Source organism: Nothobranchius furzeri, chromosome 17 (genome assembly GCF_043380555.1).
Source record: "Nothobranchius furzeri strain GRZ-AD chromosome 17, NfurGRZ-RIMD1, whole genome shotgun sequence".
NCBI lineage: Eukaryota > Metazoa > Chordata > Actinopteri > Cyprinodontiformes > Nothobranchiidae > Nothobranchius > Nothobranchius furzeri.
The window spans coordinates 24239547-24256678 of record NC_091757.1 but is presented as its reverse complement, the minus strand read 5'-3'; the positions used below and the strand labels follow the sequence as shown (position 1 = coordinate 24256678).

Genomic DNA, 17132 nt, shown 5'->3' with positions numbered 1-17132 from the left:
GTCCTGCCGGAGGAGCTGGTGGATAAGGCCGGGGAGAGGAAGGTCTGGAGCTCCCTAGTTGGGATGCTGCCCCCGCGACCCGGACCCGGACAAGCGGAGGGAGACGAAGACGAAGACAACGGATGACCATGGAGCCTCGACCACTGTCTATGTATTTAAAAATGCATAATTTCAAGTTGAGAAGAATATTTAGAATTGATGTTGGTGACAAATATTAGTGAAAAAGGACACGTTTGTGAACTGCAAACACAGGATTTGCTAGTAAACAGGTAAAAATATCACACACTGGGGCTTTAAAGCTCAGAGACAGGAGGAACATCTGACTGATGCATGGGTCAAACATGTGATCAGAAACTCACACAGTTTAGCTCCTCTTATAAATAAAAGAACCAAACCCTTAAATCATTTTGTGGATTCTTTGTGTAGAATTCCATTTTGGGCGGGTCTGGAAGCAAAAAGAGGAAAAATGCCTAAAACTATGTTCCAAACTTCAAATCACAAGAAACTGCTGTAAACAGTCCTAGAATATCCAACAGGACACATCAGCAAACTATTTTCACAGAAGTCCACTGGCTGCCCAACCTGTTGATGACCTCTGACCCCTGTACTATTTCTGCGACCTGAGCAGGTGTCCATGTTAGCTTGCTGATGGACTTGGTTCTGTTTTGTTTCCTTCAGCGGGGCTCAGTCTGGCCTCACCTTGCTCTCAGCTGGTTGCTTCTCACAAGTGGTCCTCCTGGTCTCTGGGATCCAGGTCAGATTTTGTCTAGTCAAGTTGACAACGGGTCAAAAGGTGTTAAATGCTAACATAGCTTTGCTAATTCGACTTATGCACCACCATCGCTTATGACATAATTTCCAGTGTTCACCCTCAAGACTTCCTGGTGCTTGTCTGCAGGCCGTCAGGAGCTGGTCAGGGGCCCCTGAAGGCTTGTGTTAGTGTCGGTGGCTGCTGTCCTTCAGTTACCCCCCCCCCCCCCCCCCCCATTACCTGCGGAATAGACAGGGCAGGTAAAAAGCTTAGACCTTACCTGGAAGTGCTTTCTTTATCTCCAGGGACAGCATTGTGGGAAGGTTGTGCATCAGCTCACAGAGGTCCTGGTAGCTAAAGGAGCTCACTGCTCTATCACCGATCCTGACAATCACATCTCCAGGACTGAGTTCTCCACTTGAGTTCTACAAGCAGAAAGGAAAAACAACATCCTGCATGACTGTCCAGTCTCTCAGCACAACCGTTTAAAGTGAGACATACCGGTTCTGCTGGGCTGCTACCAGGCTTTAACCCAACTATTAGAACCTTCAGCGGAGATGACGTGATCTCCACATCAAGGCCAAAGCTCTCATTGTCACGTCTCCTCAGGCTCACTGTGTGAACATCTCCAGGTTCAGCAGCACCCTCTTGGTTATCTTCACGCAGTGTCAGATCAGTCTGGATCTGGAGCAAACCTGGAACCACATCATCAGGTCTGGGCTTGTGTGGCAGGGATAAGAGCTCAGCGTTTTTATCTTCCTCAGAATCTCTGAGCTCATCGTCATAGCAGAATATCCGTCGCTGGCGAAGGAGTGGGCTCCGTGCTGGTGCTGGGCTGGAGACACCACCAGCCTGATGATGGTTAAGGAGACTGGAGACCTTCTCAGCTGATAAGCTACACTCAGGGTCACACTCTGGGAGGTACAGAGAATAAAATAAGTAACGGCTTTGTTTGCTTTTAGAGGAGAATAAGTGTTTACTTTGTGTTTGTGATAAACCATCTTCCGCTGAGATGCTGTAACTCTGCTGGTGAAGAACTCCATCACTGACTGACAGAACTGGGTCCGACTGGAAGGGGTGGTCTGGAACGTCTTGAGAGAAGTACTGAGACAGTTCTGTCTCTGAACTCAGTGAGCCCTGGTCCAGAACGAGTGCCAACCCAAAAGAAAGGAAATGTAACCTCAGAAAATGGAGTTTATATGTGAAACTGGAAAAATATGAATCTGGTGCAAAAGTCCATTTATGCGATTAAAAAGTGAAACTAGTCTACGAGACTGACGCGTTCCATGCAAAGCCAGACGCTTCAGCATTTATTTGTTATAACTACAATGAAATTCTAAATCTCAGAAAGAAAAGGACATGAAAGCAAAAAAACTAGGATTTTAAATACAGAAATGTCAGACGTCTGAAAAAGTAATCACACATGTACCCTGTCCTCGGTTTGGGCGCTTCTGCTTTACTGAAATAAATCAACTTTAGCATCATATTCTACCGTATTTTCACGACCATAAGGAGCACCTAAAAGTCTTAAATTTTCTCCAAAATGTACGCCGCGCCCTATGGTGCGGCGCGCCCATTGTGTTGTTGTGAGACGCGAACGTAGTAGAAGACAAGGGGCGTGGCGTGAACGTGCGGACGTGAGCGAAGACAGACCCCGAATAGTTCAAAAGGGCAGGTATGCGCGGTATGCTGAACATTGTTCTGACAACCCTGAGAATGGCACCTGCTAAGAGACACACCTATGACGCACAGTTTAAACTGCAAGCGATCAGCTACACGGAGAAACACGGGAATAGAGCAGCGGCGAGACAGTTCATCATTAATGAGTCCATGGTTCGCAAGTGGAGGAAGTTGGAAAACGAACTCCGACAAGTAAAGAAGACGCAGCTGTGTTTCCGTGGGAACAAAGCCAGGTGGCCTGAGCTGGAAGACCGCCCCGAGCTTTGGGTTAACGAGCAGAGGACAGCTGGGAGAAGCGTCTCTACCGTCACCATTCGTCTGAGAGCAGTAACTCTCGCACAAGAAATGAGCATTGAACATTTTCAAGGAGGTGCGTCTTGGTGCTTTCGTTTTATGAAACGCCGTCATCTTTCCATCCGAGCAAGGACTACGGTGGTGCAGCAACTTCCAGTGGACTACAAAGAAAAGCTGTCCATCTGCATACTGCAGTAAGAAGATTGCCGACAAACACATCCAGCCCAGCCACATAACCAACATGGACGAAGTGCCGCTCACTTTTGACATCCCGGTGAATCACACTGTTGAGAAGAAGGGGACTAGCACGGTACCGATACGCACAACGGGACACGAAAAATCTGCATTTACTGTTGTGCTTGGCTGCCATGCTAATGGACAGAAACTGCCACCTATGGTGATTTTTAAGAGGAAGACTCTGCCTAAAGAGAAATTTCCAGCTGGAGTCATCGCTAAGGCTAACGAAAAGGGCTGGATGGATGAGGACAAAATGAAAGAGTGGCTGAATGAGGTGTATGTGAAGAGACCAGGCGGTTTTTTCCACACGTCACCGTCCCTGTTGATCTATGACTCCATGCGCGCTCATCTCACGGCCGGTGTGAAAAACGGGTGAAGCAAATGAACTCGGAGCTCGCGGTTATTCCGGGAGGCTGGACACTGGCGCTGGACACTGGTGCTGGACACTGGCGCTGGACACTGGCGCTGGACACTGGCGCTGGACACTGGCGCTGGACACTGGTGCTGGACACTGGCGCTGGACACTGGCGCTGGACACTGGCGCTGGACACTGGCGCTGGACACTGGCGCTGGACACTGGCGTGAACAGGGCGTTCAAAGTAAGGCTGCGAACAGCGTGGGAGTGATCGATGACAGATGGCGAACACACGTTTACAAAGACTGGGAGGCAACGCCGGGCGAGTTACGCCGAAATTTGTGAATGGATTGTAAATGCTTGGGCTAATGTGTCTACTTCTACTGTTGTTCGGGCTTTTGCAAAAGCCGGCATCATTCATGAGGAGACGAACGACAACGAGACAGACTCTGACTGTGACGAGAGAGAACCTGGCGTGTTTGACTGTACTCGAGCCCAGTTGCTCTTATCAGATACAGAAGATGAGGACTTTGATGGATTTGATGATTAATTACCGGTAATAGTGCTCAAATAAAGCACAACCAAACTCATATTTGCTCCCGCTGCCTTTTTTAATAAAACACAATTCAAATCACACTATTTTATCAGGCCTTTTAATAACACATATGATATAGTTCATGTGGAAAGTTTATGGGGTTAAATCTACCAACTAAACACATTCTGAACTTCAACACAGCGCATAAGGGGATGTGAATCTTCCGTTGTTTTGTTTGGCTGTGTCAGGTTGGAGGGAATTAAGGTTATTTAAGCGGTTCAGAGTTAATAAAGCGGTAGATATGATGTTTCACAAGGTGCTGCTAGAGTTATGTGAAATCTTACTTCTGATTTTACTATAAAACATAATAATAATCAACTTCTTCATGTTTGCTCGGAGAAGTACGGAGCTCTCGGATGCGACCTGACTGATCACACCGTACGTCTGGTAGCAACATGTCGCACCTAAAAATATGCTAAAAATAGCAGTTTTAACACAACATGTCAGACTTTTGTTTTGCCTGTTGTCCGTCGGGAGTGCTGCAGGAGGACACACAGGGATTTATGGGGGTTGGATGAGGAAAACGAAATAAAGAAAGTAAATCTGTGTTTAGTGATCAGTTTAATTTGACATGAACACGACAAACACGCTTTCTTGACGATCTTTGTGAGTAAAAAACGTGTAGAAATAAAAATAAACAGCGTTTGTTATTAGGGAAATAGCGGGCGAGCGGTGTTGATGCAGGATTGCGCATGCGCCGTGAGCGGTTCTGGTACTTTTTGGGTCTCAGCCGCTCGCTGCACCGCTTCAACAGTGCAATCGTGAGCTCGCATGGACTTCTGGCAAGTTATTTTGCTTGTCCCTCGTGAGGGTACCTATGGGATTAGATTTGTGCCAATAGGATAAAAAAAAAACACTTTGGAGAGCAAACAAATTTTAAGACATTGAGAGAAAAAACATTGGTTTCAAAAGAAAAACTTACGATCTGAATCAGATTCTTAAAATGATCAAGAAAAACACTTTGACGGTCAAACAAAAATTAAGAAATTGACAGAACAAAAATATTGACTAAAGGAAAAAAAAACATGTTTCAAAAGTAAAATTTATGATCTGAATCAGATTCTTAAAATGAGTAACAAAGTATGTTTCCGTTTTCTGTTTGCCTCTATGTGTTTTTGTTATCAGTTTCCTTAGTTTGATTCTCGCCGCTCAGAGCTTTGCTCTCACTACCAGATTTGCACTTACACTTTCTGGCTTTCTCCTTTGCAATCCCTGAGTTTTTGGTTGCAATTCTGACACAACCCTTTCGGGTGGGTGGGACTTCTGAGAAGTCCTCTCCCATAGGACAGTGGTTTCTCTTGAGCGACAGTTCAGTGACCTGGAAGTGATGTAGCCTCCCAGACTTTTTTTTTCCACCTCGGTCAACAACATGAATTTTGAGCCCCAAACACATTATTTCCACTGTCTGTGGTGTCTACTGAGGATCTAAAGTGAGTATTGATGATATATTTTATCTTTTCTTAGTTAATCTGTAGGTTAAACCACTTTTTAAGTTGGTTTTAACCAGACGTTAGCTCACTAGCTAGCTGCTAAGCAAGCCATTGTGCTAGCCTCTGCTGGTGACAAGCCTTGCAGATTTACTCTCAGGTGGAGCATCAAAGCGTCTGCTTTTAATGTCACGCCTGATACTTAAAACTTTATTGTTATTGTTTTTGAATGCTTTGTAATTCCGACCAGACACGGAGACAGAGGTGAAAGAGAAAGGAAAAGACAAAAGGTGGTGGTGGTGGGGGGGGGGGGGGTCCATAAAAATAAACAATCACTGATGAACAGGGGTCTGCTTCTAGACCTGCAGAAAAGGGACAAACAACAATACAACAGGAGCAAGCTATCACTGCTTCAATTTGATGATGAAATATAAAATCAACATTGTTTAACTGAACAATCACACGATAATAAATCACAGTGCATTTAGTGGCAACCACAGCCTTAAGACAAGTGTTGAACGTGCCCAAGTCCATACTTATGAGAGCACCATGTGATCACCTGTGTGTGTACACGCGCTTGTTTATGTAAGGTTTCTCTATAGGAGCGTCCAACAGAGAGTGTGAGGGACCACAGATCTGCCCCCAAAGATGTGTAGGAGATGGAGAGAGCTCCAAGTCCCAGAGATCCAGGAGCTGGCCGAGAGTGCAGGGACTCCAGGTAGACTGTAAACAGAAAAGCCCCCGCCCCCTCTCGAAAGGTGCAAAGGATTGCCCCGGGGGGCCACAACCAGTAGCCGGCAGAGTCCCGGGAGACATCAGCGGCAAGCCCACAGGCCCGCCTGCAGCCTCCCACGCTGGCCGAGCCCGGTACCCAGCAGCCTGGGACCCAGGGGCGACCACCCCCGCCGGGGACCCAGCAGAGCCCAGGGACTCAGATCCCAACAGGCAGCCACCGGGATTGGTCAGGCAGACTCCAAAATTCTTAAACCCCCAGACCCAGGAGCCGCAAACACTCAGGCAGACCCAGACACCACATTCCACACCAAATGTGGCAGGGGGAGGGCAGGCGAAGATGTGTAGCAGCACAAGAAGTCCCAGGAGAGGGGAGGAGTCCAAGACCCCACCTGACATGTACAGTCATATACAGACACAGTCACACACTCCCTCCCTCATGCTCACACATACACATACAACCTAAGACATACAGAAATGAACACTAGACACCCACTCACGCTCCCCATACACACCCTATTCACTCTGGTCCCGGTACTGCTGCACATGGGCTACAACCATCACCGGTTTGCAGAGTTCGCCCCTTTCTGCTGGGGTGATGATGAGCAGGCTCCCCCGGCCAACGCTGAGCACAGCAACCCACCACCCCAGACCCCAACCAGACGGCCAGCTCCTCCTCCTAGAGACTGGAGTGCGTGAGTACGTCTTTTTTGCAGCCTTGCATATATAAAGCTGGTTGACTTGACAGTGTGTTTTACGTATGCGTCTGTCTTCCGGACACTGAAGACGTTCCGTGTTTCGGCAGGAGGTTTTGGACTGTCCCGGTGAAATAGAGGTGAAAAAGAAGGGACGTAGCTGCTGTGTCGCGCCTAGACCCTGCTGTTGGAACCCGACCTGTATTACTTGAAAAAACGTTGAAATAGACTACACAGGAGGTCCAGTGCTACTGGGGAAGGCTGAAAGGCGATCGGAACTGCAGACTGTTGGAACTTATGGAAATATATGATATAATAGCGCCGCGTTAAAGCTGCCGCTATGTAGACGCAGTGCAGGCTGACGGCTGTGCGCTGGCGTTTTAGTCTCTTGTAATCACACTGTCGCTGGATTGTTTAACGTTTTCCTGTTGCTGCTGAGGTACACACATTTGGACACCGCTGCTTTTGGCTTAAAACCTCAAGTCGAACTAAAAACCACTCATGTTTGTGTGCTTCTCATTGGTTTGGTGGTGTTATAATTGTTTTTGTCCGCCGCTGGCTGATCATTGTTGTCTGTGTGGCTTTGTGGGTTTAATTGTGCCGGAGCTCTGTGCTGAAGAGCTTCAGCTGCCCTTTGATCCATCTGTGTGTGTGTGTGTGTGTGTGTGTGTGTGTGTGTGTGTGTGTGTGTGTGTGTGTGTGTGTGTGTGTGTGTGTGTGTGTGTGTGTGTGTGTGTGTGTGTGTGTGTGTGTGAAAGGAGGGAAGCGTTCATTCGTCTTAAATACGATGGGGAATACTGAAACTAAAGACAGCCTGGAGGGAGACATGAAAAACATGCAGCATACCCACCCGGGGAGTTTAAAATATCTGGAAAATTGGCAAAAAAAAAAGTACCAAGTCGACGGAGAACTAAAGGTCAACAGTGGCATGAGTTAGTCAGTACTTTCCAAGTTAGAGCTGCCGCGGCTACTGGGAAGAGTAGAGTTTAACAGTTAGGGGTGGCAGTTTTGTGGCGAGATGAGACAGATAACAGACGGGTGGGCATTCAGACCCGGAAGGACAGAGAAAGGGAGAAACAGAAAGATAAAGAAGGCGAAGCAGGGAAGAATGTGTACGTATTAAAAAAACTGTGTGATGATTTATCCCTGGGGCCGCCTCCCCCGCCATATCGGGGAGCTGAAGGCCCAGCTCCGCGTGCTGGTGAGGCAGCAGGATCAGATGCTGAAGCTTCTCCTTCAGCCCCTCCCGCTGAGGGAAAACCCTCATTCCCTCCTCCAGCGGTGCTAAACAAAACTGAAGAACAGCCAGTTGTTAGATCTAAAACAAAGAAAGACACTCCACCGTCTACAATTGTAACACGTCAAAAAGTTAAGGCCAACAAGAAAAAAATCCAAATGGCCTCCTGAACGAGAGGAGGAGTCTGACAGCTCTTCAGATGAAGAGCCCACTGATGGGGCGTACCCCATGATCCAAGTCTCCACAGATGTCGGGTCCCAACAACATATTTTCAGGCCCTGGTCCATTAAAGATGCAAAAGAGGTCGCTGAGCAGATTACATCTCTCGCCGACGGCCCAGACAAGTGGATTTCAGACATGACGGATGTGATTCACTCCTACCGTTTAAATGGCCAGGAATGGGAACAGCTGGCTCAAGCAAGCCTTTCAGAAAATGGCATAGAGTCCAAGGTCATTACACAGGGAGAGACACTACCGGAGCTGTGGCTCGGTATGAAAGTGATCCCGCAACTGGACAACTGGTTGGAGACCTAAAACTCCAGTTTGACATTCTGGCAGCAAATGTAAAACAAAATTTCAAGAAAACTCCTAAATTAACCCAGTAAACAGCTATTAAACAAAGGCCTGATGAACCTGTGGATGATTTCCGGGCCAGATATCAAACACAATTTAACATCCACAGCTCCCTCACCCCTGGTTCTAACACAGACGGGCCTTACATCAGACATTTATGCTCTGGTTTGTTAAATGGCTTCCTGCCTGCAATTGCTGCAAGGATTAGAACTCACTACATTTCCTGGGAAACCTGCAGTGTTGAAGATTTGATGTTAAATGCTAGACATGCAGAAAAGGTCATTCAGGGAAAAATAAATAAGCCAAAAAACCCCAAATCAGGCCCACAGGTCTTCTTTGAGGAAGACGAAACAGAGGGAGCTCAGCTCATGAAGGTTCTCAGCAAATGTTTACACTGGCAGTCTAAACACCCGAGCCAAGTATTACGAACTCTTTTACCTGTTTTCTTTCACTGTTTTGACTAATGAGGTGAATTGTGAAAGAAGTGGTTTAATTTTGACCTTTGTCATTTTCTTTGGAGTGATGAACTGATTTTGGAGACTTGTTATGTTTTACAGTGGGACCTTCTGACATGTTCTTTGGTTTTGGTTCTGGCCTATTTCCAAATTTAGGCTGATTTCTTCTCACCCTATTCTGTTTTGTTATTTTAGTTGTTCTGTTTTATTTTATTTTAGTGGGATATTTTCTTTGGTCGTAGTAATGGAATTTTACACAACGCAGTACAATCACCAACAAACAACTAATATCCTCAACTACCTTCTGATTATTAGTTCTGCTTAGTGACGTTTTGTTTAAGTGCTGCTACCGTACGGGGGGTCTGCCATTGTTATTTTGAACCATTTGCTTATTGTGAATAGGTCAGGCAGCTAGGGTTAGGTACGTGCGTTTAGGTTTTTATTATATGAACGCGGTGGTTCCAGACTGTTAGAAAGTGGATTTCCTACCCTATCCAGGGTTCATGGTTGAAACTCTGTTCTTTTCTTTTGCTGAGACAGTTTTTCTTGTCTCGTGGTTTTATGTTGTGACTAAATCATGTTGCTTGAGTTTATTCAGTCCTAGGTCCATATATGTGAACCTTTTCTGTGATTGGTGTTTACATATTTTGTTTTGACCCTGAGTCGCCCGATCTTAAGGACATCCTGACTAGTGATTTTGTTTTTGTTTCTTGGTTTCCTGCCATAAGCAGACTTCTTACCCAGTTGGGATTTCTGGCCTGAATAATTTGACTTGCTGTTTTTACAGAAAGGTGTTTGGGTCTTTCATAACTTTAGAGGCTTCCTGTTTAATGAGTCTTGTCAACCATTGATGGGTTATTTAAATTACCGGTGTAAGTTAATTTAATATATCATGGAACATGAGTTAATGGCTATGCTTTGGTGTGGTTTATTGATAAAACTGAGTTATAATTCCAGCTCACTACTGGGTTACCTTACTCAGGTCTTTTGATATGACATTATTATTTTATCTTTTGCTGTTCAAACAGTTACGTTCAGGGGGAACGCAGTGCTAGGTGTTTGTTTGTATTTCATGGTCCTTTTAACTCATAAAAGGATGTCTCAGGGCATTTCCTGTCCATCTCAGTATTTTGTAACTCTGTAACTCGAGGAGGCCCAGCCTTCTTCTTCCTGTGTGTATGCTGACCTCATGTGTGTGTGGTCTTGATTTTAGCCTAGGGTGGTACCGTGTGGACTGTGGTGGTCAGTTTCTGGTGAATTTCAGCCCCACTGGGGGCCTCGACTGGACTGATTAGAAAGGATATTGGATGGTCGTTGCTGAAGACAAGTCACATTCCACGGTGATCTCGCTACAGGCCGTGTAACCAAGGAGATTGGGGTCCTGATGCAAGCGCTGCTACCAGATGGGGCATCAAGGCCACTGCTGCGGAACTGCTGAGGGGGCCGCCACGACTGAACCATCCTCATGCGAGCTCACCGAGGACGGCAGACAAGTAAACGATCTGCCTTAAGCTTGCAGGGTCCATCCACCGCTGCTGATGTTTGGTGGTCGCACTCTACCCTGGAACCGCCCCTCAGCGTCTGGCGGAACGAGTGGAGATAGCAGCAGTTGGGGGAACCTGCCTCCAACGATGTCAAGATCCAGCACCCCCAAATCTCCCGTCTGGTTTCATGGCTCCCTGACCAAAAAGGACATCCCCTCGCCATCCCAACCGTCACAGGATCCCCCGTTGCTATAACAACATCAAAGTTGCTGACACACGCCTTTTGCTCAGGATGGCTCTCTCTCCTGCCACACTACTGGTGTGGCCTAAAGTGCAGATTGGCTCCCTGCCACCCGCCTCACATCGCCTGAGGACGGCGTCCCTACGAGGACAATCGAGCTGAAGTGAGAGAGTCTGGGTCTGTGATGACCCTTTGCCCTTTCCCCACCTACAAACACCAAGCCCCTCACATCGACGGCCCCACCACCAGGACTCTTCTCTTTCATCTCGACGAAAGTGCAACACCATCCCAACGTGGTCTTCATTGCTCTGCCCCCACTGCAGTCCCACATAGATCCCTGCTGATGAGCCCTGTGACCCTCGACTCTGCCCCAGTTAGAGCTGCTAAAGCCCCCAGACGCTTCCCATGCTTCATAGATTGGCTGTCAAAAAGAAATTGGTATCGGTTTTTGAGACAATGTTAGTTCATGGTTTACCTAGTTTAAGCTGTGTTTAAGCCCTGTTTGAGGTAAAAGAATGGTTGACAGGCTCATGACAGATGCCTCAGTTCATATTTTTCCTGATAAAGCTTTAGTTCATGTTTTCCCCTAATAAACTGGTTTCATTATGGTTTCTACAATGCAAGTTCTGTAACCTTGTTGATTGATGTCCTGGTTATCAGCTCAGATGATTTTATTATCCTTTATTTTATATCAGTATGTTTTCTCTTAATCAGTGTATTCATTGTTATAATCGTCTTAAAATTAATCATCTTTGATCATTTTTTTATACTCATCCAATTTATTACAGGTTGTTGTTTATTTTACAGCCTTTTTGGAGGATCACTAGATATTTTGTGATCTTTTGGTGTGCTAGAGGTTGATTCTTGTACTACAAACTGTTTACCTTGATCGTAGTTTTGTTGTTATTATTTTATTCTGCTACTCATAGAAGATGACCTATGTTTCCACAGGGAGGATTGTTAGGTTTATTAAACTCTCCAGACTGTTTAGCAGGGTTAGGGTTAGGGTTAGCATATTGATCGTAGTCCAGTTGATAATAACGGTTGGTTAGGATGAACTCCGTTTGAAACAGGGAGGATTGATAGGTAAAAACAGATTTTCACCTCACCTTGGTAATAATTTGTCTGGTGTTGTTCTTTCAAACCGAGTTCATCAGAGTTATTTATATTTAAATGTTGCAGGAAGGCTGTCCTCGCCTCAGTACTTTTATTATGATCAGCAGTTCCTGAGAAGGCTAAAAGCCAGACCAATGCGCTCTTTGACTGTCTGTAAAGAATGTGTGTGTGTGTGTGTGTGTGTGTGTGTGCTTATCTTTAACTTTGTGTGTGTGTGTGTGTGTGTGTGTGTGTGTGCTTATCTTTAACTTTGTGTGTGTGTGTGTGTGTGTGTGTGTGTGTGTGTGTGTGTGTGTGTGTGTGTGTGTGTGTGTGTGTGTGTGTGTGCTTATCTTTAACTTTGTGTGTGTGTTGTGTGTGTGTGTGTGTGTGTGTGTGTGTGTGTGTGTGCTTATCTTTAACTTTGTGTGTGTGTGTGTGTGTGTGTGTGTGCTTATCTTTAACTTTGTGTGTGTGTGTGTGTGTGTGTGTGTGTGTGTGTGTGTGTGTTCCCAAATAAATTGCCTCTCCAGGCTTGCCTGTGTTGTGAGAGGAAACCGCCTTGACACTGGTGTGTATTTGATTCTCTCACCCTTTGCAAAGTATTTTGTTGTTGTTTGTTGTCGGTTGATTACAATTTATCAAATTAGCAATCTAATCCCTCTGTGTGTTTTGGATTTTCTTTGAGGTAATACGGGATCAATAAAAATTACCCAACAGATGCACTAATGCTACAAAGCATCATGGGGTTTGTAGTATTTGCAGCAATGAGCCAGTGGGCCACTTGTAATACCAGTTTGAAATGATTGGAGCTTCATGACATGGTGCGTTATCCTGTTGGAAGTAGCCATCAGAGGATGGGTACATGGTGGTCGTGACATACAGTCACCTAAAGGATTAGGGGCTGCTACAGAGAAAGCATTATGAGATTTGTAGTACAAGCATTGTGGGGTTTGTAGTATTTGCAGCCACTTCTAATACATATTTGACATACACTCACCAAACAGATCATTAGGAACACCTGTTCAACTTCTCCTTAATGCAATGATCTAATCAACCAATCACATGGCAGTTGCTTCAGTGCATTTAGGAGTGTGGTCCTGGTCAAGACCATCTCCTGAACTAAAACTGGATGTCAGAATAAGAAAGAAAGGTGATTTAAGCAAGTTTGAGCGTGGCGTGGTTGTTGGTGCCAGACGGGCCGGTCTGAGTATTTCATAATCTGCTCAGTTACTGGGATTTTCACCCACAACCATTTCTAGAGTTTACAAAGAATGGTGTGAAAAGGGAAAAACATCCAAACATAGAAGAGCAACTTTGACTGAAATAACCACTCGTTACAACCGAGGAACGCAGCAAAGCATTTGGGAAGCCACAACACACACAACCTTGAGGCGGATGGGCTAAAGCAGCAGAGACCCCACCGGGTAGGTACCACTCATCTCCACTACTAACAGGGAAAAGAGGCTACAGTTTGAACCAGCTCACCAAAACTGGACAGTTGAAGACTGGAAAAATGTTGCCTGGTCTGATGAGTCTCGATATCCGTTGAGACATTGAGATGGTAGAGTCGGAATTTGGTGTAAACAGAATGAGAACATGGATCCATCATGCCTTGTTACCACTGTGCAGGCTGCTGGCGGTGGTGGTGTCATGGTGAGGGGATGTTTTCTTGGCACACTTTAGGCCCCTTAGTACCAATTGGGCATGGTTTAAATGCCACGGGCTACCTGAGCATTGTTTCTGACCATGTCCATCCCTTCATGACCACCATGTACCCGTCCTCTGATGGCTACTTCCAGCAGGATAATGCACCGTGTCATAAAGCTTCGATCATTTCTAACTGGTTTCTTGAACATGGCGATGAGTTGACTACTACAACGGCCCCCACAGTCACCAGATCTCACCCTGATAGAGCATCTTTGGGATGTGGTGGAACGGGAGCCTGGATGTGCGTCCCACACATCTCCACCAGCTGCAAGGTGCTGTCCTGTCAGTATGGGCCAGCATTTCTAAAGATGCTTTCAGCACCGTGTTGAATCAACGTCACGCAGAATTACGGCCGTTCTGAAGTCGAAAGGGGGTCAAACACCGTATTAGTGTGGTGTTCCTGATAATCCTTTAGGTGAGTATATGACCAAATATAAATAAGCCTGACATTGACACCTAGGATTTGGAGTCTCCAGGTAACCTGACAGCCTGTGTGACGGTTTTCACTTACTGAGTAATTGACAATAATGCAGTAAAGTGCATTTGTGTTTTCAGAGAGGTTTGGCTTTTGCATTGGATTTTTGTCTGTTCTCAGAGACTTTAGGCCAAAAGCGAAGTGATGTGTTCTGTCTCTTCATTTATGAATCAAAAGGAAAAGGTTGTTGCAAAAACGTGGAAACTCTGAGCAGACTCTGGCTCTAGGAGCTGGCAGCACTGCTGGGGAGATGGTTGACTTAAGACACATTTAGGAGATCCTCGTGAATGATCAAGTCCCAAGCGCGCACACACACACACACACACACACACACACACACACACACACACACACACACACACACACACACACACACACACACACACACACACACTTGTCTCTGTATCCTTGAGTTGACCCTCCATTGACTTCCATTCATATTAGTGACTCCACTATGCTGAAACCATGCCCTACCTTAACCACTATTACTATGAGGGGCAGCAGTAGCTCAGGTGGTAGAGCGGGTTGCCTCATGATCGGAGGGTCATGGGTTCGATTCCAGCTCCCGCCAGGGGTATCCTGCTGTTGTGTCCTTGGGCAAGACACTTCACCCAACTTGCCTGTGTTGGTGGTGGTCAGAGGGGCCGAAGGCGCCAAATGGCAGCCTCGCCTCTGTCCGACCTCCCCAGGGCTGCTGCGGCTACAAGTAGCTTACCATCACTAGCAGTGTGTGAACGTGAGAGTGTGTGAGCGAGTCTTTGAGTGTCCTAATAAAGCGCTATATAAGTTTGATGATGATTATGGTTATTATTATTACTACTGTGTTTACATTGTTTTAATGTACTTCAGAGACTTTTTAACACGGATGCATTTGTCCCTCATTCTTCTCCGCCTCTTCATGTGATCGCCACCTCTAAACCCACGTTTCTCGTCTTTTCCGTCCACAAATAAAACTCTTGCTGCACATCTTTGCACTCCTTCACTCATGGGTGAAACAGCACACTCTTCAGTCTGTTCCGTGTCTGCCGCTACATATCTTCTTACTTTTGAGGGGGCAATGAAGGTGTTGTTGATGAATTTACAGGAAGCAGTGCCCTGACCAATCACAATCTTCCGAGCTCTGGCGTCAACGCAAAATGGCGTTGCGTGTGTCCATCCCAACGCAGACGGAGAAGAAATTAGGCTTAGCAGGTTTAAGTCAAATTTGGTCCACGTAAACATATAAAGACAAGTACACACACACACACACACACACCTCTCCTGTCCTTGTATATTGTACTGTTTGCATTGTATGCATGACTACTACTGCACACTGGAAGCATCAGTGGCACGGATGGTTTACTCGCGGATTTCACTGCTCTCCAGTACACACCGGAAGAGTCTCAGCCATGAATCCTTGCTTGACTCGTGAGATCACAAAATCCCTCGAGACTTTAAAGGTCACAGTTTGTTTATGCCATCCTCCATTAGACCAGAAAGAAGGAAATCGGGTTATTATCGCTGTTTGATGTCATATATGATGTTGTTCCTCCCCACTGCCTGGATTAAAGCCATGAAAAACACACCGCTGCACTTCTGGAACTATGCTGGGAGTAAATCAGCTGTTGGCTCACGTGTAAGCTTCATATATATATGAAATTGCATCACTGAAAAGCTTTTATTTTGAAAATTACCAGGGATTTTACACTGTGTGATTTCCTGTCTAACCCTATGTAAACTGCTGAAATTGATGCGTCCCAGAAGCAGGTTGGGGAAAACTAGAACCTGATTATACGCTTCTGGAGCTCATCTGAAAATTGCAGCGTCGCGGCTGGTTTGAATCACTCCCACAGACTCTAACGGATTCGATTTGAAGCAGCTGCCGCTCCGCGCCACTGATGCTTCCAGAGTGTAGGAGGCTTAAGTCTTTATTTCTGTTCTCATGATGACGTAGTGCTACTGTAAAGCACTTTGGGGCAACCATGGTTACTAGTCACTGCTATATTAGAAAATGAACATTCACTTCTCTGATTAAACCAGGGAACTGAAGTTGTAGTAGTGATGTCCTGTCTGAATAGCTCTCTGTGATGATATTATTTATAATATAAAATTTACATGTAAATAAAAACAAAAAACAGAATCATAGGGCAGTAATCCTCATCCTCACTTAACCCTTTAAGCGCCGAAGTCGCAGAACAGCGACAAGCAGCAATGTTGGATTTAATAAGCCCCAGCAGCAGAAATGAGCCCTCATGCCGTTAACACATTACACAGCGGGGTGGCAGACACCTGTAACTTCAATCCAAGCAGCATTTGATGGGCCGGTGAAAACTCCGCTGGTGATCGATTCAGCCCTGGGGGTGTAAACCGCGGGAGATGCAGCAGGAGGGGGAGGAACCGCGGGAAAAAAATAACTGCTAGTGGGGGGTGGCCCAACACGGCCTCAGTGACAATAATGATGATGATGGCTGGGTTCGTTTGGGAGAAGAGGAACAGTAATCCAAGTGGATCAGCATTTTGATGAGCCAGCTGGATACCGTGGAGACAGGGATCTGTCCAATTCAGAACACATTGATTTTCTATCAGTTTTTTTGGATGAGGAATTCTGGACCCTCATCACAACTGAAACTAACCGATACGCTCACCGGTATCTAGAGAGGGAGGAACTGAAATCTAGCTCCAAATATAATGACTGGTACGATGTAACTGCCCCAGAAATGAAAGCATTCATTCAGTTCTGCACGGGGCTGTGGAAAAGCCTGAGATTATATATATATATATATATATATATATATATATAAATATATATACATATATATATATATATATATATATATACAGTATATATATGTATATATATATATATACATACAGTATACATATATATATATATATATATATATATATATATATATATATATATATATATACTGTATATATATATACACACACACAGTATATATATATATATATATATATATATATATATATATATATATATATACTGTATATATATATATATATATATACACACAGTATATATATATATATATATATACTGTGTGTATATATATATATACACACAGTATATATATATATATATATATATATATATAT

The 17132-nt window shown here is 45.2% G+C and overlaps 1 protein-coding gene across 5 annotated transcripts in view; it reads right to left on the bottom strand.

Moving 5' to 3' along the window:
- The window catches only part of pdzd2 (PDZ domain containing 2), a 369757-nt gene that overhangs the window by 39188 nt on the left and 313437 nt on the right, over positions 1 to 17132 (bottom strand). For 4 of the 5 annotated variants that reach the window (XM_070546319.1, XM_070546324.1, XM_070546321.1 and 1 more), the window contains 3 exons: positions 1732 to 1888; positions 1253 to 1665; positions 1032 to 1176 (listed from right to left, as the gene is read on the bottom strand). In XM_070546319.1, coding sequence (XP_070402420.1) covers positions 1032 to 1176; positions 1253 to 1665; positions 1732 to 1888 — 715 coding nt within the window. The remainder of the gene's footprint in view (positions 1 to 1031; positions 1177 to 1252; positions 1666 to 1731; positions 1889 to 17132) is intronic. The other variant, XM_070546322.1, reaches the window with a different exon arrangement.